At 41.5% G+C, this 23,023-nt stretch overlaps 1 protein-coding gene and 2 non-coding genes across 3 annotated transcripts; 2 read left to right on the plus strand and 1 right to left on the minus strand.

The window, feature by feature from the left end:
* Nucleotides 1–653: 653 nt before the first annotated feature.
* Nucleotides 654–18,764, plus strand: limd1a (LIM domains containing 1a). The gene is made up of 8 exons (XM_026185048.2): nucleotides 654–2,361; nucleotides 7,902–8,003; nucleotides 12,133–12,200; nucleotides 13,455–13,517; nucleotides 14,075–14,205; nucleotides 15,233–15,284; nucleotides 16,926–16,994; nucleotides 17,545–18,764. Exons 1-8 carry the CDS (start codon nucleotides 1,149–1,151, stop codon nucleotides 17,677–17,679), a joined length of 1,833 nt encoding a protein of 610 aa, XP_026040833.1. The 5' UTR covers nucleotides 654–1,148; the 3' UTR covers nucleotides 17,680–18,764.
* A 2,040-nt stretch (nucleotides 18,765–20,804) lies between these two features.
* trnar-acg (transfer RNA arginine (anticodon ACG)) lies at nucleotides 20,805–20,877 on the plus strand. Its single transcript has one exon. It is a non-coding gene; the product is annotated as a tRNA-Arg (tRNA).
* A 450-nt stretch (nucleotides 20,878–21,327) lies between these two features.
* Nucleotides 21,328–21,400, minus strand: trnar-acg (transfer RNA arginine (anticodon ACG)). The gene has a single exon. It is a non-coding gene; the product is annotated as a tRNA-Arg (tRNA).
* Nucleotides 21,401–23,023: the final 1,623 nt, after the last annotated feature.

A 23,023-nucleotide genomic window follows, 5' to 3' on the forward strand; every position in this document is an offset into this window, starting at 1 on the left:
TTACACAGATTGTTATGAGAAGTGGGACTAGTTTAAGCAGTTGTGTCAGGGGCTATACTTTATTTACTTTTTAAATCTTATTTTACCAATGCTATTTAATAACAAGTAACACGTTACTTTAAGTAATTTCAAGTTCCAGCTTCTGCCTTCTTTTATTTCCATATACAAATTGTCTTCATTTTTTCTACCCTCAACAGTGAACCCGTTATTGTCAGGATTGTGATTGCACCCTGTTGCCTGTTTAAATAAAGGCAACAATAACACACGTCCTTCCATGGAAATGTGAAGTTATTAATAACGGTATAAAATGTAAAAAATAAATTTTAAAAAATGTCCAGTTTAAGAACAATAAAACAATGAAAATAAAGATTAGTAGAGGTTAGGGAAGTGGAATGGTTTTTTTTTCTTCTTTTTCCTCGAAGAAGAACGGGAATTGAGTCAACTCGGTGATATTTTTAAAGATGACACATGATGTATGGAACAGTTAACAGAATGGATGCCTGCGAGCTGAGCTATTTTAAAACCAGATATATGGTATCTGGTTACATAAATAACGCTGATTAATGGCTGGTGTGTGGGAAAGCTCTTATCTTACTTGTCCTACTTGATTTGAGCGCTGTGCCTTTAAAGGAACAAACTGCTCCGTCGTTAAGTTCCAACTGTCGACCCGGCGGCCACGTACGGCTCGGTGCCCCAGCGGTTCTCCGGCGGTTTGGGTTAACTTCTCTGTTTTTGACTGCTTTCTAGTAGTTTTTCTTTCAGAGGTGCGAAAGACAAAGTTTTTGAATGAAGCTGTAAAGCAGCAACAGCAAGAGGAGGAGGAGGAGAGGGCGGTTTGTGGGGTCGTCCGGGGGTATCGGATCTGGGATCGGCTCACATTTATAACCAGACGGACGGCGGCTTCTTTGGGGCAGAGCTGAGCTTCACGGACGGACAGTTTCACCGAGGAGGACGTGGAGCTCGAACTGTTTAAAGGACGGGGAAAAGGTCGGAAATATCAGGCGGGAGGGGGAAAGTTTATTTTCTTCTCTCAAGACTGCGAGCTGTTGGACTACTGACTGTAAAGTTTGCGGATATTTGTGTTTAAGCTAGGCTAGATACAACTACTTGCAACTTTACTGAAGCAGAGCCGATACGCATTTTTAAAAATGGATAAATACGAGGATTTAGGGCTCGAGGCGAGCAAGTTTATCGAGGACCTAAACATGTATGAAGCATCCAGAGATGGCTTGTTTCGAATGAGGAGGGATGCGGGAAATAACCCCGACTTTGAAGAGACGAGGAGAGTTTTTGCCTCTAAAATGACTAAAATACACATGCAGAAACACCAGGAGGAGATAGCCAGAAACAACGAGGCCATTAAAATGAACGGAGGTCACAGCAGCATACATTACACCAAAGACAGACCGCCCATCAACAGTTACAGACAGCCGAGTGAAGCTGCTGCGAAGCCCCCACTACTATCTGGCCCTGTGCCGAGCACCGCTGCTGGGAGTCAGTACGCACAGTTTGACGGCCAGAGACACCACACGGGTATCCAGTCTGAACTTCCTACCAGCAGGACTTACGAGTACGGAAACAATTACGACAGTAAGGAGCGCTTGGAGCCCCATTCATACCAGCATACCACCCCTTCCCCGCCTAGCTCTGGAAACCCTTCTCATGCGCGTCACCCAGTGAGCCAGCCGCCTGCTTGGGCCCCATCCAGAGACAGCCAGCCTGCCCCATCTTTGTCTGAGTCTGGGAGCAGCAGTGCATCCCAGCACCTATCCCAGGCACCTTCTACCTTCAACAGTCTTCTATCCCAGCAGAATCAGGCCATTTCTTCACCTGTCAATAGAAGTCCACCATCTCCTGCTGGGCCAGTTAAAGGGTGGGTCGGAGAGCCCTCTGGCTCAGCAAAACCAGACCTGGCGCCTATCCTGCCTCTGAGTGCCTTCACAGGAGGAGCTGAATTGCATGTGCAACAGCCCTCCACCAAGCCTGCGTCCCATTACACGCCACCGCCAATTTCTAAACCATCTGCCAGCCATAATGGTCCCGTGGCAGCCTCCTCTGTCCTTTCTACAACTTCTGAAACGCCTCAGCCCAAAGCCCAGGTGACATCTTCTGCTGTAAACCCAAGCAGTGTCTCCAAAAGCATCATTCAGGGTCAAGGTCAGAGCCAAATGCCTGCCTGTGGACAGACCAACAGTGCTGAAGCTGAAGTCCCGGGCTCCTCTAAGCCTGTCCAGCTACCCTGTCATTCCGTCCTGACACATCCACCTGAACAAAGTCCTTCAGCAGCTGAAATAAAATTAGAAGCCCTCACTAAGCGACTGGAAAAAGAGATGGATGCCCAGCCAAAGGCTGACTACTTTGGTAAGAATTCAGATTGCAAGTATTAACAAGGGGATTTCTGCCAGTTGGGCAACTGAACCACCAAACCACAGTCCAAAACATAAACCACCATGAGACATGTGAAACCCAGAGCAGAAGAACAACAAAGGGTACATGTGCCAGTGAATGAGGCAAGTTGGTCACTTGCTTCATTTATTGACACGTGTACCCTTTGTCAGCTTTTGTAATCCTTCTGTTGTGGGTTTCTGTTGCAGACGTGCATCTTGTGTGTTTCTTTTTTTGGTGACATGAATACATGCCAACACTTTTTTTTTTTTTGTCTGTGAAACTGCACGTCGACCGATGCCGTGGTGGTCCTTTCCCCCTTTTCCGCTCTGGAATCCAGACGGAATAATTTTCTAATTTGTCATGTCTCATGTAATTGCTTAATTGCCTACCAACAACAAACCCTTTGGCAGTAAAAGAATGTCAGAGGCCAGAAAGAAGACTGTTACTCTCTTATCTCATCTCAGGGAGGTAATTGATTACTATTGAGGCCCTTAACTCTGTACTTAGAGCTTTATCACTTTGGATCTGTGGGGCATTAAGTTTGTAATTGTATTGATGCTCCTCCCTCATCCAGTTTGTTTGATTGACACTAGAATGATGTCACTGACAGAGACCTGTGCTTGCACCCTTTTTTTTAAGATTGCACTTTCTGTAAGCACGTTGTCAGGTTTGTGCATGCACCAAGCTCAAGCACATGGAAAACTACAATGTCTCCCATTCAGTTTGATATAAACTTGGGAATATTTGGCATAAAGTGTTTGACCTCGTTATATCGCAAGGAGCACTTAAAAGAAATTCCCAGCTTTCCAGCTCCATCTCTGGAGAATTTTTATATAAATCTGTCAACATTTGAGTAATTACTGCTAACAATTTAACAAAAAGACAAACCAAGGAGTTTATGTGATTGCTTTGGTTTAAGTTGATCAATGTGACTGTAAATGTTAGAATTTGGGGTCATATGAAGAACAAACAAGCCGCTGCTCTCAACTTGTTGAGTTTGGGGGGGAAAAACCCTGCATATTCTGGTTTTCATTCCTCCTGTTGGTGCATGTAGCACTGAAGCTGCTCTCTCCAGACTGCAGGTGCTATCAAAAAATGAATACGCAAAACATGCTGGGGAGAGAAACAAAATACAAAAACAGATGCTTGCCTTTGAGATCAGCTGATAGGCTGTAATCACAGATGCAGATCCTCAGGTGTTCAAAGCCAAAGTCATCTTTGAAAATAGGATTCGAGAGAGAAACATGGTGGGAAGGAAGAGAGAGCAGGAGACCCCGACACACGCACATGTAGCCCACCCATGAATCCTCGCTGGAGGAATTTCCTGCTGCAATGTCACAGATGTAATTCGCCTTCTTCTACCTCACTCCCCCCTCCCAAACGTGCTTATATTGGTGTGTAAGGAAAGATCCTCTGGCATACGCCACAGTCACTGATGAGGTGCACAAATAGCCAACGCAATGTGGATGTGTGGGAGAGCACAGTGTGCAACAGGCCGGGGTTGAAGATTTCAAAATGATGCTATATATGCCTTTATTTTCTCACACACTGTCCTACATAGCCCACACAGTTCCTATATGGAGTTTCCCACCAGACCATGGCTCATCCTCTGAGTCATCACTTTATACCAGAGGTGGGGGGTAAAAACTAGTGTAGGCTATTTTTTACATGCTTAAGTTTCTCCTGAAAAATCCTACTTTTGAGCTCTTTTAATATTTTAATTTGTAAATCGTTTGTAGTAGTGCTTGAATATTAAGTTACTGATATATGCCTGCATATATTGGGCTATGTTGTTTGCATACTGTGCTGATTGGTACGGAGCCCCTCTGATGACATGGTCCAAAAAATAAATAAATTGTGGACACAAAATACTACTTCGTGCCCACGAAATGGGTATAACATGCCCATGAAATACTTATTTGTGGCCACTAGGGATGGGTATTGTTTAGATTTTATCTGATACCGGTGCCAAATCGGTACTTTTGAAACGGTGCCGGTGCTCAAATGGTGCTCAAACCGGTGCTTAAAGAATGGAGAACACAAAATTGGTCCAAAAACCTCTCATATTCAGCTGGTTTTTTGTAAAAAGATAACAATGTTAGCCTTTTCTGCAGCTATGGGGCATATATGGTATCACTCTTGGCTGGAAGCAGTGCTTAAACAATGGAAAAAAAAATACAAACTTTGTCCAAAAACCTCTCATGTTTAACTGTTTTCCACTTTTTCTTTGGTCATTTTAGCCTTTTTGGCAGGGTGAAGGGAGTATCTGCCATCAAACAAGAAGACAGCAGCATGTAGCTATGATGATGTTTGCTAGCTCACCTTACATGCATTAATGTAATAACGTGGTTAGCCTACTCAACGTAAATTACACACGAACAACATTAAGCTACTCACGCAGAGAAGAACGGCTGCTGCTGCCATCAAATACGGCGCATTTCTTGGCTTTAAAAAAAAAAACCGCTATGCGTCGCCAGCTGTTTAATTGGATTCTTGGTGTTACTTCCTTTGACAGTATCACAGTATCAGCTTAAAGCACTTGTTGCAGGCTGCTGAGTTTGCATATTTTGATGTGAAGTACAGCCAGACTTTTGACCGCTTCGCCTTGGACATTTTTAATCTGTAGCTCTGCATAAAAGAACGTACGTACCTGGGCCCGCCTACTATCCTCGGAAACGTAAAATGATTGGCTAGAAGTGTATCACAGCTCAGGAAAAAAAAGCACCGAAATGTGCGCTGCTTTTCCGTCTGGTTACTACCGTTTATGTCAGAACCGGTGCCATCATGGCACCGGACACCGGTACCCATCCCTAGTGGCCACGAAACACTTGACCGATAACCGTGATCCTTCCCAGGCCCTTGCAGTTGGTTGACAATGAAATCTATCCCGGCGTCCAGGTCGTACTTGCGTCTGTAAAGCAACTGGGCTCTCAATATCCTGTTTAAATGTCTCTCCGTAATAATGGTTCCTTGCATTGCAGGCTTTTCAAAATGCATTTGTAGCTCATTCCCAGCCTAAAATAAAACTCATTCATACTGTTTATGTCCATGGTGTATAGGTTTAGTCTAATCTTATGCTACGCAGCTGTCCAGGAATTGTATCAATGTGATGTGTGCACGCTATCTATTTCGTTGCCACAAATGCGTAATTCATTGCCACGTTATACCCAATTCGTGCCCACAAATTAGCATTTTGTGCGCACGTTATACCTATTTTGAGGGCACGAAGTAGTATTTTGTAGCCACAATTTATTTATTTTTTGTACCATGTCATCAGAGGGGCTCCGTAGATTGGCATTAACTGCAGTTGGAGGTTCTGGGAAAACGAGTTCATTGCCAATGGCTGCACCAAGGGAACACTGAGGAATGTCTGAAGGAAGAGAGTGAGGAATTTAAGAAATGAAGTCTTGAGATACAAAGAGGAGGGGCGGGGGGGGGGGGGGGGGTGTCCCAGACGAGTTTAGGGGTGCCTGTGGTGCAGCTTGAATGGATGAGCAGACAGTCTGAGAAATTTAGGGACAGGTTTGTGGATGCAGCTTTGTCCTTGGCTGCAAGAACTTGAGAGGAAGTTAGATTTATGGAGGAGTTCTTTCAAGAAAGAAGAAGCAACATCCCAGAGTTCTCCCTGGCCTCTTCCTCTAACTTTCACATACACATCCAGTGGAGAGTTTTTAGTGTTGCGTTAAGATGGAGGATTAATTTATCCCATCTGGCTGTTGAGTGGAAAGCTTCATCTTAACTCTTCCCAGGGATTCTTGGCTTCTGCTCTGGCAGGCCTTTTGGAGGCTAATTTATTTATTTTATTTTTGATCAAGTATGTGACTGGATATCCTCACAAGCTCACATCTGCATGGTTTTGTCTGTGTGCGTGCACTTGTATGTATATGTGCTACAGTAACTGGCAGAAGTTGGTATGCTGTGTCACTTGTCACTTCTGGGTGTGATGTGTGTGTGTGTGTGTGTGTGTGAGCAGATTATTGTATTGCATTCATGCGTGTGTCTTTTATAGAGTTCATGTGGTGGATGTGTTCATCTAAGTTAATGTAGGTGTAGTTGACTCATGTTAAAGTGAGTGAAGCACAAACTGCAACAGTGAGTAACAGTTTTTGTTTTTTTAAGTTTTAAAACAGGAAAACTAAAGTGACACTACATTTTTAGCCTGTTTTCCCTTGTAGTGCATACAAATCAAACGTAACCCCCCCCCCCCCCCCTCCCCCTGAAAAAACAGTGTTCTGTGCTGTATTTGTACCATTTCTTCTGTTTTTGGTTTTGTGTTTTTGGTTTTTTTTGGTTTTAAGAAGACTTGAGATTTGATCTTGACTTATTCAAATAGGGTATTTTAGTCTTCGTATGACTGCTTTATCATGTTTTCATGTAAACAAAGAGCTTACATAAGAGCAACATTCTTTGGCTTTCTAATAATATCCCTCTGTCATCTCTAAATCTTCTTTCCAGCCAGTGGGGCCCCTGATGATGTGCACTCTGTGGTGGCATCAGGAGAGGTTTAGCTGAATTATAAATATATATATGTATATATAGCCCAACTGTATTACTGGAAGTCTGTTTTGAGAATCATTTGATGAGCGCTATTAAATGTAACAGCATGTTTGTGGAGGACACAGTCATATGATGAGTGTTGGATACAATGGAAACAGAAGTTTCTTTGTCAGTGTTGGAGAAGCTGAGCTGTGTTAGGTTGGGCTGGGCTGGGCTGTAACACTCTTCTGCTGAGCTCCATTTCTTAGTCTCTGGGGAGTTTTACTATAAAAACACACGCAAATAACCTCATGCCTGCCTTTACTTAACTTCCCCCTCACTAAAAGAGAAACTTGAGGTCTCACTTTCATCCTCCATCGGTGTCATCGCCCTTTCTGTTTTAACAATTAGGTAGTCATATCTCACTGATTGATTTAGCAGCCCATCAGTCAGCAGCGATGGCGGTCCATATGTCAGTTTGCCTTATCATACCATGTCCTACTGTTTCTGCTCAGAGGAGGGTTCTCTGGAAATTCTCTCAATCCTCATGCAGCTCTCGGTATAAATAGTTGCATATTGATCACACGGTAACCTTGTGTTGCTCAGGAGCTGTCCAGAGTCAAGGGAGAGGTTATGTAATGTTCCTGGCGTGCCATCATGTGAAAGGCTTGTTGAAAGGACAGAAATAGTAATCTTCACCCAACGAGAGAGAGAGAGAGACACTCCCATGTCTTGATATCGGGACACATTAACTGTGTATGTTGTAAAAGTAGGACTGCTCTAATTCTTATCAGCTCTTTTATTAATAGACTTCTAAGTCTTCAAGCCAAGTCAAATAAGCAAATACTGATGTGTTTCCCCTTTCAGTCTAAACCAGCTTCCTGAAGTTTTCTCTTCTCTCTCTCCAGAAACTGATGAAATAACCTTTTGTTTTTATATTTGAAATTAATATCTTGTGCTGTAGTAACATGAATTTACCTGAACCGTGACAGCCATGTTGGTTAAATGTGTGTCTTCTTGCCTGTGTTCTGTTCCAGGGCCGTGTGTGAAGTGTAATAAGGCAGTGCATGGAGCCAATCAAGCCTGCCAGGCTATGGGTAGCCTCTACCATGACAACTGCTTCACTTGCAGCGCCTGTAGTAAGTACACACAAACTCCCGTGTGCCGCATACTCTCACTTTTGCTCCCATTTAAACACTTTTCTCCACACATAAAGCTGCTGTCACCTCCTAACTAACAGGCTGCCAAAGAAGCTCTACTCTTGAATCAAAGTGGTACCTTCTTCTTTGCTCATTCACTGCCCCCAAGCAAAAACATGCAATTATTTAGGGATTACTGTCCTCTGCTGCTAGTGTTTGGTTTCTGGGTGTGCCAGTCACTCGTTCAGCCCAGACAAAGGCATACTAAAAGTCTTTTTGCCGGCCTAATTCATCTGTCTTTCAACAAGCTAGCTTTTCGAATAATACTTAGTGTCTCTCTGAGTGTTTTTAAGGAGTTCAACTCTTAAACCCACATCCACACTTGGGAGGAATGTGTGCTTTGTGGCACATGGACGGAAACAAGAGTGGCTTGTTTCACACTGGACCGGTTGGCTACAGGGTTTATTTGTTCAAAGATGCTTTGGCATCGACTTCAAAAACTAAATCTCTCATTTGTTTGTGTGTTTCTTTAAATATTGCTTACCGGGGGCAGATGCAGTTTTTCAACTTTGAGTTTAAATGAAAAGTGTGGGAACGGCCGCACGTATAGATCCTGTGGATTCTATCAACGTTGTGCTAAATAATATTTAAAGGGTTTAGTTTACTTTGTCGCTTTCGACCTATTACTTATGGTTTGTGGTTGACCTGTAGCTAGATGTTAATTTCCTTCCCCCACTAAAGCATGACCTCACTCATGGCTTCAACCATTAAAATCTCTGTCCCAATTATCAGATCATGGGTATGCAGGGTATTTGTGGCACTCTGGAGATCTCTGCCAAGGCTCATTATTCTGTACCACTGCTGACCTTTCTGGTTATACACTCAAATGTGTAATTAACACCTCTATTTCGCTTTACCCTCCGTCATGTTTGTTTGTGAGGAAAATGGTGTAGCTGAATTATGATAAGAGATGCATAATATTGCTGGGTTTAGCAGTATCTTGTAGACCTGATTTCAGACATGGATCTCATTAATTTTTATGTTCCTTCAGACATGTATGTAACAGTATGGATTTAAAGGAGCTGCCAAAAATGCATCAAAAACGAATGCAAGTTGCAAATTAGAAACAGTGCATGAGATAAGATTTTATCTGTTAATGTGTTAAAATATAACAAATCATGTTTTTAAGGAACTGAGCATTTCAAAGTAAGTAAGAGAGATGGGCACAGTCCTAATATAGCTGTACCTAGTAACATTTATACTAGTAAGAAGTGACAACGGCGCTCATTCAGGCATGAAGACGATTAACGGAAAGGACTGCATGTCTCTAAGGGTTTACATGGTGGCTCAGAGTGTAGCTGATTCCTGAAGTGGTGGGAGAAAGTTTACACAGCACATACCTCTCATGGCTTGTTACAAGCGAGGGCATTAGGGTTGTGTTTGCTCCGAGCGGCCCCAGGGGAAAGCATCTCATCTGGGGAGGAATGCAGGCATGGGGGCCCTCTGTAGCCCCAGCTCCAGGAGGACAGTAGGCGCTGTTGTGTTAGCTGGGAGTACAGTGTGAGACAGGGAGACCATTTACCACGCAATACAGAGCCAGCACACAGGAACATAACGAAAAATATAAATGCATATGTAATACTTGCTGCATAATCGAGTCAGCTACTCAGTACTCATGTATTAAGCATTGCCCCTTTTTTTTTTTTTTTTTTTTTTTCTCCTGTCTCCAAAATGTGTGTGTCAGCATAACTGCTACATGTGTTGAGTTGCATAAGATTTTATGACCATGAACCGCCTTCTAGGCTTTCAGTCTACCAATCTGCCCCCCCCCCCCCCCCCCCCCCCACACACACACACACACACACACACACACACACACACACACACACACACACACACACCCCAGGTGACCGTGAAAGGCAGGCGGACATTCCTGGTGGCCAAGAGCGCTCAGGCTGCACGTCTGAGATTCAGCACTTCGCTGCAGGGGTCTTCCTTCTAGTTTAATCATTTACTGTTTACAGACATTTAAAGGTAAAAACACAGTTTCAGTTAGAGAGAAAAAGCCCAAGTTTTACTTCTCAGATGGTCTGTGGAACTGTTTAAAAAAAAAAAAAAAAAAGTGTAATTCAGAAGAAAAAAAATTAAAAACAGCTTCTTAAATTTATATGCTTGGAGACACTCAGGAAAACTTGCATCTGTAGAGTTAATCTTGATGGAAATAAAAAGGAAATTGTGGTTGTTGTGGTTTGTTTTTCACATTTATTTTACTATGATAGCCTAGAACTGCAGCAGTGAAGCAAAGAACAGTGATAAACAGATTCTGCTTTCTCGATATCAGCCCATAATACAAGTCAGTCTGCAGGATCTGGAGGATACAAGCCAGGATCCTATTGGTCCTTCAGTTTGCTGGTATGTTAACATCTGGAGGCTACATTTTCAGGGTCTTGACCAAACAACCGAAGTTCAAAGAAGTCTTAAAAATACTCATTTTCTTTGTAAATTAAAAGTACATCAGTGATTTCATAGAACAGGAAATGATTTTAAGGTGAGAACAATCTCTGACATGTCACAGTTGAGGACCTGATTCGTTGAGGTTGAGGCTTGATTGGGAAGTCATGGCAGGGTCATTAGGAGTTGCTCATTTTCTGAATGGGATCACATGAGGGAATTCATAGATTTGCTTAATTAGAACCCGGCCCTGTGTTTTGGCTCTGTCCCTCAGGTGTTTTACATTTTTATGAAAGCGCCGTAGTCGTCGTTTCTTGTGCTTTTCAAACCGTCACTGCTGACTCCTGACTTTAATTAAGCTCTTATCTTTGTGCAAAGCCTTCCCTCTGTGACTCACTTAAAAAAAAAAAAAAAGAAGAAGAAGAAGAATGTGAAGAAGAGGAATGGTCCATAATTCACTTTCATCCCCTTCATCCTTCCCTTTTTCCTTTAGGGACACAGTTCCAGGACTATCAGTAATTACTCACAGCCAGTTCCCCACCTTGGTCTGATCAGAATGACTTTGCTCTTCTTTAGGTAGTCTAGGCGACACTTTGGTAATGCATGGTCATTTTTACTCAGTTAAAATGGGATCATGAACTTGTAAATTCCTGAAGAAGTTAATGTGCTACCCAGTGAAAAATAGAAATCATGAGGTTTCATGGTTTAGATCTCATTTTACTTTTTATTCCAGCTCATTGCTTCCAAACAGTCCAGTTATGACTTTAAATCGTCAAACAATTAGCTGAAAGATGAAGCAATGAGAAATCATTTTCCGAGAAAAAAGCCCCAGTACTTATTCTATCATGAAAAGGCTTTTTGTTTTTGTTAATTGGTATAGGTTAGGATGTGGATCTGTCTCCTGGAACAAGTAGACTGGTTACACAAAAAAAAGTAAACAGATTGTGGGATGGAGCCTGAGAGATAAAGAAGACTGCGGTTCACTAAGGTGAACCCCTCCCTCTCTGCTGTCCCCTCCCTCATCTCCCCACTTCCAAAATCCAAGGAATGTTCTTTCTTCCTGTGGGACCAGGGCAGGCGTAGCTATGTGAAGCACACAAGGGCTTGGTACGTGTGTTTTGACAAAAAGTAAGCATACCCAGCATGAGTAAGGACATTGGATAGGAACAAAGAAGAGCAGTGCATTATTGGAGGATTTGGCCTATGGTGTCCATGACATTCAACAGGGCACTCTTTAATCAGTTTACCTGTCCAATAATTAGATTTAATGAGCCCTTTATCTGCACGTGTTAGATCCAGATGTGTTCCTTGCCTGATCTGTGCCACAGTAGTGTTATATTAAGACACCAAGACACTGTGAATCCCTGAATTTGATTAATCTGCTTGGAATTCAGCAGGACGTAATGAATACTGCAAGACGGCCCATTACCTTTTGAATAGCTGTAATTAATCACTACATTCTTAATGCCTTAGTCGTGGTGTAACTATTTTCTGAGATGAAGCTCGTGGCTCATGTAAGACTTTCCAGTATGACAGTTCAACTTTCTGTCAAGTTATCTTTTCAAGCCTGTTCTAAACTGCCTAACGTTCGTATTTCAGTAAGAGGGAATAAGACGATTTTGTTAGTCAAAGCTGTGGACAACTTTGATGCTAATAGACTGTTCTCTCTGTTCTGCAGGTCGAAGACTGAGAGGGAAAGCTTTCTACTATGTTGGAGGGAAGGTTTTCTGTGAAGAAGACTTCCTGGTGAGCAGTCGATAAAGAGTCAATATTTAGTTTTCTTAAACTGGATTTTATGGTCTGATAACCATCACTGGGACTTAAAAATGCAAAAAAAAAAAGCATTAGATTTAGTTTAGATGCCAGTCAGTATCCTTCTGTCATGGCTCATTTCTAAAATCAGATAACTTTGTGATTTGCCTAAAATACCAGAAATCACAGGTTCCCACCATTTGTGCGCAAGATCGCCAGTTCAAGACCAGAAAGAGACGAGTGTCCCAAAGAGCGTTGCATCAGGAAGGGCGTTCGGCATAGGAATGTCTGCCAAATCAAATATCCCTCCACTGTGGCGACCCCTTGTAAATAAGGGAGCTGCTCAAAGAAGTTTTTTTTTTTTTGTTGGGTTTTTTTTTTTGGGGGGGTGTACATCGTTCCTTAATCCAACCCATGATCATTGAAAACTGCTTCATTCCACTTGAATGCAAATGGCAATCAGAGACATGACCTTCTGACAGAGTTTAGAGAATTTCCAGTATTCAATGTGAATAACTTCCTAAAAATGAGACTGGAAAGAGGTCTGTTACTGGAGAAACAGCTTTCCTACTGCTGATGGGTTGGAGGGCAGTCAGGCCAATTGGACCATCAGAGTATTCCCACGTGTACTTTGCAAAAAATTGAAAGAACATTCCCTGTGCATAATCATGGATGCATTCAACTCAATTAAAAGCCTAAGTTAGAATTTGTCATGAATTTTTTTGTCTGCGTTTTACAGCTGGTGTTTATGTTGCGTTCATGTGAAAAGTATTTTACAAATTCATTCTTGCTCTCTCAGCAGCCCTGTGTCTGTTTACCCCGCGAGCCCTCTCTGTGTAAAACCTCCTGTAATTGCCCTTCCACCAAAAGCTCGTAGCTTCTCAATTAAAATCAACATTTATACTGAATTAAATTTGCTCCGGCTTTGCTCTCTGTATGAAGTGGTGATATATGCATATGTATTCTGCCAGGCCTGTACGTGTGCACTGTTCTCACTGATATTTTCCTACATAATATTTTTGAAATACTTAAATATACTCAAAACAAACTACACTGTACTGACTTTGTGACTAAATCGGAAAAAATGTCACTGAAGCAAATGTTACTGCAACAAACTGTAGAGATGGTTTTAGTTCAGCTGCCCAGATGGCCTGGGATTTGGCCTAGGGTAAACACTGTGGAGCTGTTGAGGGGTTCTATTGTGAGAAAATCCGTTAATAAACCATATTTGTGTTTTCTCTGTTGTAGTATTCTGGTTTCCAGCAGTCTGCAGACAAGTGCAACGCCTGCGGACACTTGATCATGGACATGGTAACTGTTGGGTTCCTCTCGTCAGCTGAATGGGCTTCTGTGTGATTTTTGTGTGTCAGAGTCTGGTGATCTCGGCACTAAACGTGGTTACTTCATCCTAAATGAGCATTCAGTGCACACATCTGGATGATGACTTAATAAAGAGCGTTGGCTCTGTGTCTTTGTCTGTCTCCTCAAACACAGACACACAGGCTTGTGGTTTAGAAACACCCCGATGTGATGTCATCACAAGTCAGGAAGTAAAGTATTTCTGTTGGCATGAGTCTGCATATGTTAACCATTCAGTAGGCTGAGTAAAGGAGATTTCTTAGTTTTTCTTGCTGTAAATAAAATGTGTTAAAATTGGGTCAATCTTTGTGATTTGTTTGGTAGGTAAGCTTGCATCTTGTATTTTGCTGAGTTATTTGTCTTAGACTATTCTGGGCTGTGATGATGACTCAGTTAACCCACCAAAATGTTCTCTCTTTTTTTTCCTTTTGTTTTTTTTTTGTTTTTTTATATGATGACCATTCAAAATACCAAGAAACATGAAGCGTGTTACTCATTCCTCTCCATAGATCCTGCAGGCCCTCGGGAAGTCGTACCACCCAGGCTGTTTCCGCTGTGTCATCTGTAACGAGAGCCTTGATGGAGTGCCCTTCACTGTGGACACCGAAAATAGGATCTACTGTGTCAAAGACTACCACAGGTGAGTGTCGCTTGTTACACAGTAATTAAAGGAGCACCTGGATTTGTCTGGGGTGGATTTAGTTTAAAGTGACGCTGGGAAAACATGTCCAGGTTTCATGTTCCAATTGAACTCACTAGCACAGCCCTTTAACTTTCCTCTGCTATGGCGGGATCAGGTTGAGAAGGCCTGCACGGGTTGACTAAATTTCCCTCTGCCACATGTGGCAGACACATGAGAAGTTTATTCTGGCAGGGGGCAAGAGAGAGAGGGGGAGGGAGGAAAGAAAATATCACTGTCCAGTTAGAGGTGTGACTAGTGGCACAGAGCCATGGCTCTTCCCATTATTGGACATAATCTGCAATACAAGTAGGGGTCTGAAAGGTTTTATGTATGAATCCATGTGTGGGAACTGTTAACCACTTTGACAAACTGCAATCACATTTGAATGTGCAGCACCTGTAAAGGCTCGCTCTCCACAGCGGCTCTGCAGTTCCAGCTGTTTTTTTTTTTTTTTTTTTTTTTTCCTGCTGGGACAGCATGTACAGCAGAACCAAGCACGTGGCCGATCTCTGCCTGGCAGCCCCCAAATGTTCTCTACGCTGATTAAATCAGACAAGCCTTATTGTGTATACAGCTATGTGACTTTTGGCCACAGTCATGCCCATCCACACTGAGAGACCCTTTGTTTTTTCCTCAGACTTCCAGGTGCCTGCCACGTGTGTGGAAATAATGAATCCAGTTTGCGCTTTAATTTTCTACTCGTTCTTGGATTTGGGGAATCACGTGTGTGAAGTGAAGCCAGCACATCTGCAGACCTGGCATTTCCTTAGCTGAATCAGGAGGCGGGGGAGGGGGGGGGGGGGTAACGTCTGGTAAAGGGACACTGCATATGAACTGTGATCTTTAAAGTCTGGATAGAGTTCATTTTAATTCAGCTCATTTAGTTACTACATTTACCTTAGTCGTTACAGTTTTGTTTTGTTTTTTTTTCAGTTAAGTTTTAAAAAAGTCTTTAAAAGTTTCTCTTTCCATCTTACTTTCCCAGGGTCCTTGCACCTAAATGTGCTGCCTGTAACCAGCCAATCCTGCCCTCAGAGGTAAGCTATCGCCACCTTGTTTTCTCTGCTGTTTTACTTGGGTAACATCAGCAATGTGCATTTGAACATTTTGAGCTTTTCTCAAAAGAAAACACCAAAAAATACTTTGTCCTGGGTTTAAAAAAAATAATAGGTGGTGAACATTTAGTTCCACAAACGGCCACTTGAAAAACGCTCAACTACACAGTAGAATCAAACGTGTTTACAGCCTGTGACACACAAACTGTTTTGCTCTTTCTGTAAACTTAAACCAACAACTGTCACATGCAGCAGGACGTTTTTAAATCACTCCTCCCGTTAACAAATTGTTTACTAAGTTTGCTAATGTTAGCTGATAAATTATCAATCCTCTCTTTTGTGCATATTTGTTCATTTGTAAATCAAAAAAGTGAAATAAAAAAAAAAAGATGTCCAGTTGGCTACTCATCCCTTTATATATGCAGGTGTTAATTTAAATTACCATATCAAACTGGCACAACACAAATCATGTTTTTATACCCACATAAGATATATTTTAGTTATACAAAGGGTGGGAAATTCTTTGGTTACATCAGTTAAAAATAAGTGAAAGACAACCATACAGTATAATAAGCAGCTTAAATCAATCAAATAAAATATGACACAAAAAGCGCCTGTCTCAATAAGGTAAAAACTAATCTGGGTAGAAATCCAAGTAAATATAATTTCATATTAAAAATGTAATTCATAATATGGTATGAGAGACCTGTATGCCTGGAAGTGCACAGACAGTAAAGAGAATAAATAAAATGCGATCAAGGCCACTAGCCAGAGTAAACTGGGCACCGTTCATAGTAAACACCTTCATCTCTACACCATAAGGACGCAGCTTTGTTGGTTAAAAGCAGTGCTGACATTTGAACTCCTCTATGGCAGCTTCAAATACCTTACTTCTCTGGTGACTGGACAATATCTGAAATATTTATTTAAACTTCAGATCCACTCAGTGGTTACTGTAGGCAAGCTGGACTGTGTTGTAGCACATAGGTGCTGAGAAAATTACTCAGTATCCAGATAAGTATATGTCATTTGGAGCTGAAATGTGAACCTGTGTACAGGATATGATCATAAAGTGCCGGGTTTTTATCTTTACTGTAGAGAATGATTAGCTCAGGTTCACAGGAGGGCAAAGACTGTGAGAAGAACCATAAAGCTAAGATGACTAAGAAACTGTAGGAGTAGAGCATGATCAGCTATTTTTACACATGGACTGTCATTCAGTAAGAACGTGATTGATTATAAATCCTTAAGACCCAAACACAGAGCTCAAGTTTCAAGCTGGTCAAAACAATGTGAGGGCTCATCTGAGTTATCGTTTGACGGGAGGGAGAAATAAATTGAGTACATTCACAACATGGAATGAAACTGCTCTGATACTGGAGCAACCAGTGGCAGTCATGTCTCAACACTCGCCAAGATGATTGCCAAGCACTTGAGCTCCAAAGTTGTGATGCAGAGGAGTTACAGATCATTCAGCTCGTGGCTTGCATTGACGTCCCTGGGCTTCTTATCGATCTTTTGAAGCTTTTGTCAAACTGAGAAGTTGAACAGAAGGAGAGAGTGGAGCATTTTCTAGTGATATTACCTTCAGTGGTTTGTTTGGGTTTTTTTGTTTTTTTCCAGGGGTCTGATGAAACCATTCGAGTAGTATCCATGGACAAAGACTATCATGTTGAATGTTATCACTGTGAGGTAAGTAAAAACACCTCGAAATGTAAAATGTGTGTGTTTTAGTGGCTCTTAGCCAGTCGCTTTCTGAATAGCTCATTAAATGAAATTATAATGAGTAGATCCCCGATCTTAATTACAGTCTTGGTAATTATGCTGTGCTGAGCAGAGCAGGTATGCAACACCTCATCATCACCATCTGATCATTTTCTCAAGTACCCGTTGTTTGTTCTTTTGCATGATTGACAGCTTCTTTTTTTTTTTTTTTTTTCTCATAATCACTGAGCTGTGAGAAGTGCCTCTGTGTAACTACTGGATGGTTTCTTCTCAGCTTTTTTATTTTTTTATTTTTAAGTCTTTCAGGTTGTTCAAAACACAAAATCTAGTGTTAGAAACATTTCTTTCAAGAAATCTTGCAGCACAAAAGAAAACCCCTGCTGACCAGAGCCATTATTGCTGTCAAATCTTCCAAGATCAATACAGAGCAACAATCACACCCTTTGTCAACTGTTCTATCTGCTGAAGCTCACTCAGTAGACATGTCTCAGCCATGTTCCTGCTTTATGCTGTGCAGGACTGTAAGATGGAATTGAACGATGAGGAAGGTCACCGCTGTTACCCGCTGAACGGACACCTTCTCTGCCACTCCTGCCACCTGAAGCACATCCAGCCTGGCCGCTCCTCTTCAGTCGCTGCTGCCTCCTACTAACAGCGCTCCAGGTGGTGGGAGACACCTGATGGATCGGAGAAGGAACTGCAAAATATGGACTTCGGGAATTTATTTGCAATTCTTGTTGTAAAGGATTGAGACGTCCTGAAATATAGTTTGATATGTATATTGACAGGAATGTCAATGAAGTGTCCTTTATGCAGAATCCAATAATGAAGTACTGCAATGCACCAAAACCCTACTTTAAATGAAGCATTGCATGCAGACTTTCCAGAAGTGTTGTCATATTATAGATTTTCTTTGTGTAAATATGAAATGCCTTGGTTGTGTAAATATCCTAGACTGTGTGCCTTCAACTTCGCCTCCAAACTTCTGCTGTTAATTTCAACATTTAGTTACATCATATAATAACTTAGACACATCTGTGTCACACGAGAATAAAACGATACTTAATTCCAGGGGTATAAGAGACGGGCATCATGGCACTGAAAGAATCCTGAATTGGAATCTCTGGAATGATTTGGCAAAACCAAAGATTGGAGTGGAAGTATAACTCTGAGGGGGAAATGTGTGTTTGTTTGTTTGTTTTTTTAACCCTTATTTTGGGATAAATCCTGCTAACATCAATGGGTTTTTTTCTTTTAAATGTCCCAGTGACCACTGAAATTAAAGCTAATTTACAGGATCCTTCAAAATAATTTCCCAAATGTGTTTTATCAAGTGAGAGACTTGGTTATACTGTTAGTCTGTTCTAAGCACATGGAGAAATAGAAGTGAGTTTTCTATGCACCTATGACAATGCTGGTATTAGAACTGTAGATCATTGCATTTTTTTTTATAAATATTTATATATACTGTAGGCCTATAATCATTTGTCTGTTTTATTTTTTGGGCAATTCCCCTTTAAATAGTTATTTCCCTTCCAGAACATTTTCGGTTTGATGCTTTTTGCCATCCATATTTTATTCATATACTAACTTAATGCTTGCTTGCTTGACATTTGCAGTCCTTATTTTGTAACCAACTGTGTTCTGTTTGATTGTTGTAAAGGAAATATTTAATTAATAAAATACAACAAGCCAAATTTGATTTAGACTATTAAATTGCTATTTCAGACCCCTTAACAAGCGTCTCCTGTTGCTTTTTCACCGTCGTTATTTATTACTGATTAATTATATTAAGCTGACAAACAGGCTAACAGTGTAACTTCTTCAACATTGGCTGATATCCATTCAGCATAGATGCTGGTGCTAAAGAACAACAGGTATCTGATTGCGTTGCCTGTGCTTCAGCCAGACCACGTTTGTTTACAGAGCCCGCACCACTGTATCCAGAGGACAAGTGGGGCTACGACTGTATGCTGAGGCTGACTAAAAGTGCAGTGAGTACTGGCAACTGCACTCTGTTGTCTAGTCTTTTTCCTCTAATCCCAAAGCAGACAACAGTGGGACCAATTATGTCAAGACAAGGCAACTATACATGTTTTAAGTTTTCAACGGATGAGGTAAAGTACGAATTGGGAGAAATTGACCCAAGCTGGTGTGCTGTCACACTCACGGGAAGAACCACCAACAATGTAAGTGACCCAAACACTCTGATTGGAACATGGGCTAGAAGTGGGTTGTATTATTACTGTGGACACCGCACTCTTTTGGTTCGGGTTCCTCTGGGAAGTGAGGGGGCATGTGCTATGGTACGGCTGGGAGCTCCACTCACACTGATCAGAAACCAGGTAAAAGCCCTACCACAACACAACACATGCACTTTAGCTGCCAGACGTAAGAGACACATTTTGGCAAAGAGAGGGACCCAGGGGGCACATGCGTATGACCCAAGATTGAATTCACCCACCTGGATTGACTCAATAGGGGTGCCCAGGGGAGTTCCAAATGAGTATAAACTAGCAGACCAAGTAGCTTCAGGATTTGAAAGTATATTCATCTGGGTAACTCCAAACAAGAATGTTGATTGCATAAATTATGTCCACTATAACTTGCTGAGACTCTCTAACCTAACCAGAGATGGCATGGAGGGGTTTGCGGAACAGTTGGGTCCGACCTCGCTGATGGGAGTGCAAAATCAAATGGCCCTTGACATGTTGTTGGCGGAGAAAGGGGGTGTATGTGCCATGTTCGGAGACGTGTTGTACCTTTATCCCCAACAACACTGCCCCAGATGGCTCAGTAACTCGAGCTCTGGAAGGGCTGAAAACTTTGTCTAAAACTATGCATGAACACTCAGGAATCGACAACCCGCTGGAGAGCTGGATGACATCCGTCTTCAGACAATGGAAAGGGTTTGTGATGTCTGTAATGCTTTCTATTGCATTATTTCTAGGGATATTGGTGACTTGTGGTTGTTGTCTCATTCCTTGCACCAGAGGATTGTTGGAAAAGGTAATCACGAGGCCAGTGGACCCCGGAGCAGTGACCCCGGTGTCCATGATGCCATTGATGGAGCTAGAAGTAACTGAGTTCTGTAACTTCTGAGCTACAGAAGGTTAAAACTGCATACATGCCTACAAAACACATATAATACATACAATCTAGAAACAGGCCTGAGCAAAGGCCTGAATGCATTCAGCAACCTGTTGCATTTGAGTTTGCTTAGTAACAGGTGACAGAAGATGTGTCAGAGAGGAGGACAAGTCCACGGGGGCCTTCAGGACCTGAAGTCATCGCCATATTTGGAAAAGATCTAAAAGCTGAAGGACAGTAGGTTTCAAGAACTGGAGTTGGAAGCCCCTAGTCTACACACATTCTCTTTAGGCGCAGGCAGACTGGCTGGCTAAAAAAAACGCAACAAGGAAGAACTCGATCCTATGATCTTTTGATTTGTTTAGGCGCCGTGTTCACTAGCTCTGAAAATAAGCACGATGGCGTCACCTGCTGGCATAGAGAGCAACTAGGCCGAGTTTTTTCTCATTAAGTTGTAACTACTACTATTTATTCATTTAACAGTTATTGTTCTTTTTAATGTTATACTTCAACCCGTTCTCACTCCCAAAGCGTAACATTTTACGCTAGGTGACAAATCGTCACCATATTACGTTTTCGGCTACCCACCACGTTCCTAAATGACGACCTCGAAAAAGAACGAGTAAACCTAGACTGCAAATACTTACACTGTTGTGAAGTAGGAAGTTCTCGAGTGGAAACCGTCGTGGGCCAGTGGCGCAATGGATAACGCGTCTGACTACGGATCAGAAGATTCTAGGTTCGACTCCTGGCTGGCTCGCTCTTTTCCACTCTCCTCATATGTAAATTTAAGAAAGCTTCCTTGTTTTACTTTCACTTCCGTAGAACGAATTACGTCTCCATCTCCACGAGATCGTAGGTATTGTGATGGTTCTGACACAACCTCTAATAGTTATAACAATAATACTTATCTGTGTTTATCCAAGAAACTTTGTCTTCCCCCAAACAACCAAACTGAACTGAAGCTGTACTTGTTGCCAAGAAAATTGACTGATTGATAACTGATCGATTTTGATTCTTTGTACCACATTGAATTGGTCAAATCTTTCTAGAAATTCCAGCAAGTTCAGGCAACAGGCCTGCCTCTTTATTCTTCTGGTCACTAGCAAACAATATAATCAATACATCCACTATTTCTTGGAATTATACATCTCTAGCAAGTCATCCAGCATTTAACTCTTATATAAGAGAATGAAGGCTAAAAATACGACGAGCCAGCCAGGAGTCGAACCTAGAATCTTCTGATCCGTAGTCAGACGCGTTATCCATTGCGCCACTGGCCCACGACGTGACAGACTCAGTGCACACCTGCAATTCGTTAGCGTACCACTCTTCCTCTCTTACTTTAAAAGGCTCCGTTGGTCAGCAGATGTCGCTGTTGAGCTTTACACAAATAAGGTGGCAGGACGTCTCAAGCTAATTGTCGAACACACTTTTTTCTCAATATACTGACTTTAATCTCAGAATTCTGAGAAAAAGACACCAATTATGAGATTAAGTCTGAGAATTCTAAGGTTAATCTCAGAGAAAAAATTCTGAATTCTGAGAAAAAGTCAGACTTTTTTCATAAAAATTCTGGAAAAGAAAAAAAGAAAGAAAGACGTGGCTACTTTTTCTGTCTTTCTAGTGGTCCTAATCCTCTTCCATAAGAACAGGCTAATCAGACAGAAACACTAGTTACATTTCGTCACAGAGTGCCCACCACAGCAATAAACCAGGTAACTACACTCCCAAAGGCAAACTAATATTAATGGTTTATTTTCACCATCTTTCGCTAGCTCACCTAAATTAACCAATCTGTGTCTAACCACACAGACTAGTCCCGCCTTCTAAATCGGCAGCTAAAACTAATGTATCACTTTGGTGATTAAGGTGAAATAAAGGTGAAATGTGGATAAAAAGAGATTAATTCTGAGATTAGAATTCTGAAAAAAAGTAAAAATTCCAAGAAAAAAGCCAAAATTCTGACTTTAATCTCAGAATTCTAAGAAAAAGACACAAATTCTGAGATTAATTCTGAGAATTATGGGATTGATCTCAAATTTCTGAGATTAGAATTTTGAGGAAAAAAGTCAGAATTCGGAGATTAAAGTCATAATTCTGGAAAAGAAACAAAAAAGAAAGACGTGGCTACTTTTTTGTCTTTCTAGTGGTCCAAATCCTCTTCCATAAGAACAGGCTAATGACAATACAGAAAGAAACACTAGTTACATTTCGTCACAGAGTGCCCACCACAGCAATAAACCAGGTAACTACACTCCCAAAGGTAAACTAATATTAATGGTTTATCTTCACCATCTTTCGCTAGCTCACCTAAATTAACCAATCTGTGTCTAACCACACAGACTAGTCCCGCCTTCTAAATCGGCAGCTAAAACTAATGTATCACTTTGGTGATTAAGGTGAAATAAAGGTGAAATGTGGATAAAAAGAGATTAATTCTGAGATTAGAATTCTGAAAAAAAGTAAAAATTCCAAGAAAAAAGCCAAAATTCTGACTTTAATCTCAGAATTCTAAGAAAAAGACACAAATTCTGAGATTAATTCTGAGAATTATGGGATTGATCTCAAATTTCTGAGATTAGAATTTTGAGGAAAAAAGTCAGAATTCGGAGATTAAAGTCATAATTCTGGAAAAGAAACAAAAAAGAAAGACGTGGCTACTTTTTTTGTCTTTCTAGTGGTCCAAATCCTCTTCCATAAGAACAGGCTAATGACAATACAGAAAGAAACACTAGTTACATTTCGTCACAGAGTGCCCACCACAGCAATAAACCAGGTAACTACACTCCCAAAGGTAAACTAATATTAATGGTTTATCTTCACCATCTTTCGCTAGCTCACCTAAATTAACCAATCTGTGTCTAACCACACAGACTAGTCCCGCCTTCTAAATCGGCAGTTAA

Source organism: Astatotilapia calliptera, chromosome 11, assembly GCF_964374335.1.
Source record: "Astatotilapia calliptera chromosome 11, fAstCal68.1, whole genome shotgun sequence".
In the NCBI taxonomy this organism is placed as follows: domain Eukaryota; kingdom Metazoa; phylum Chordata; class Actinopteri; order Cichliformes; family Cichlidae; genus Astatotilapia; species Astatotilapia calliptera.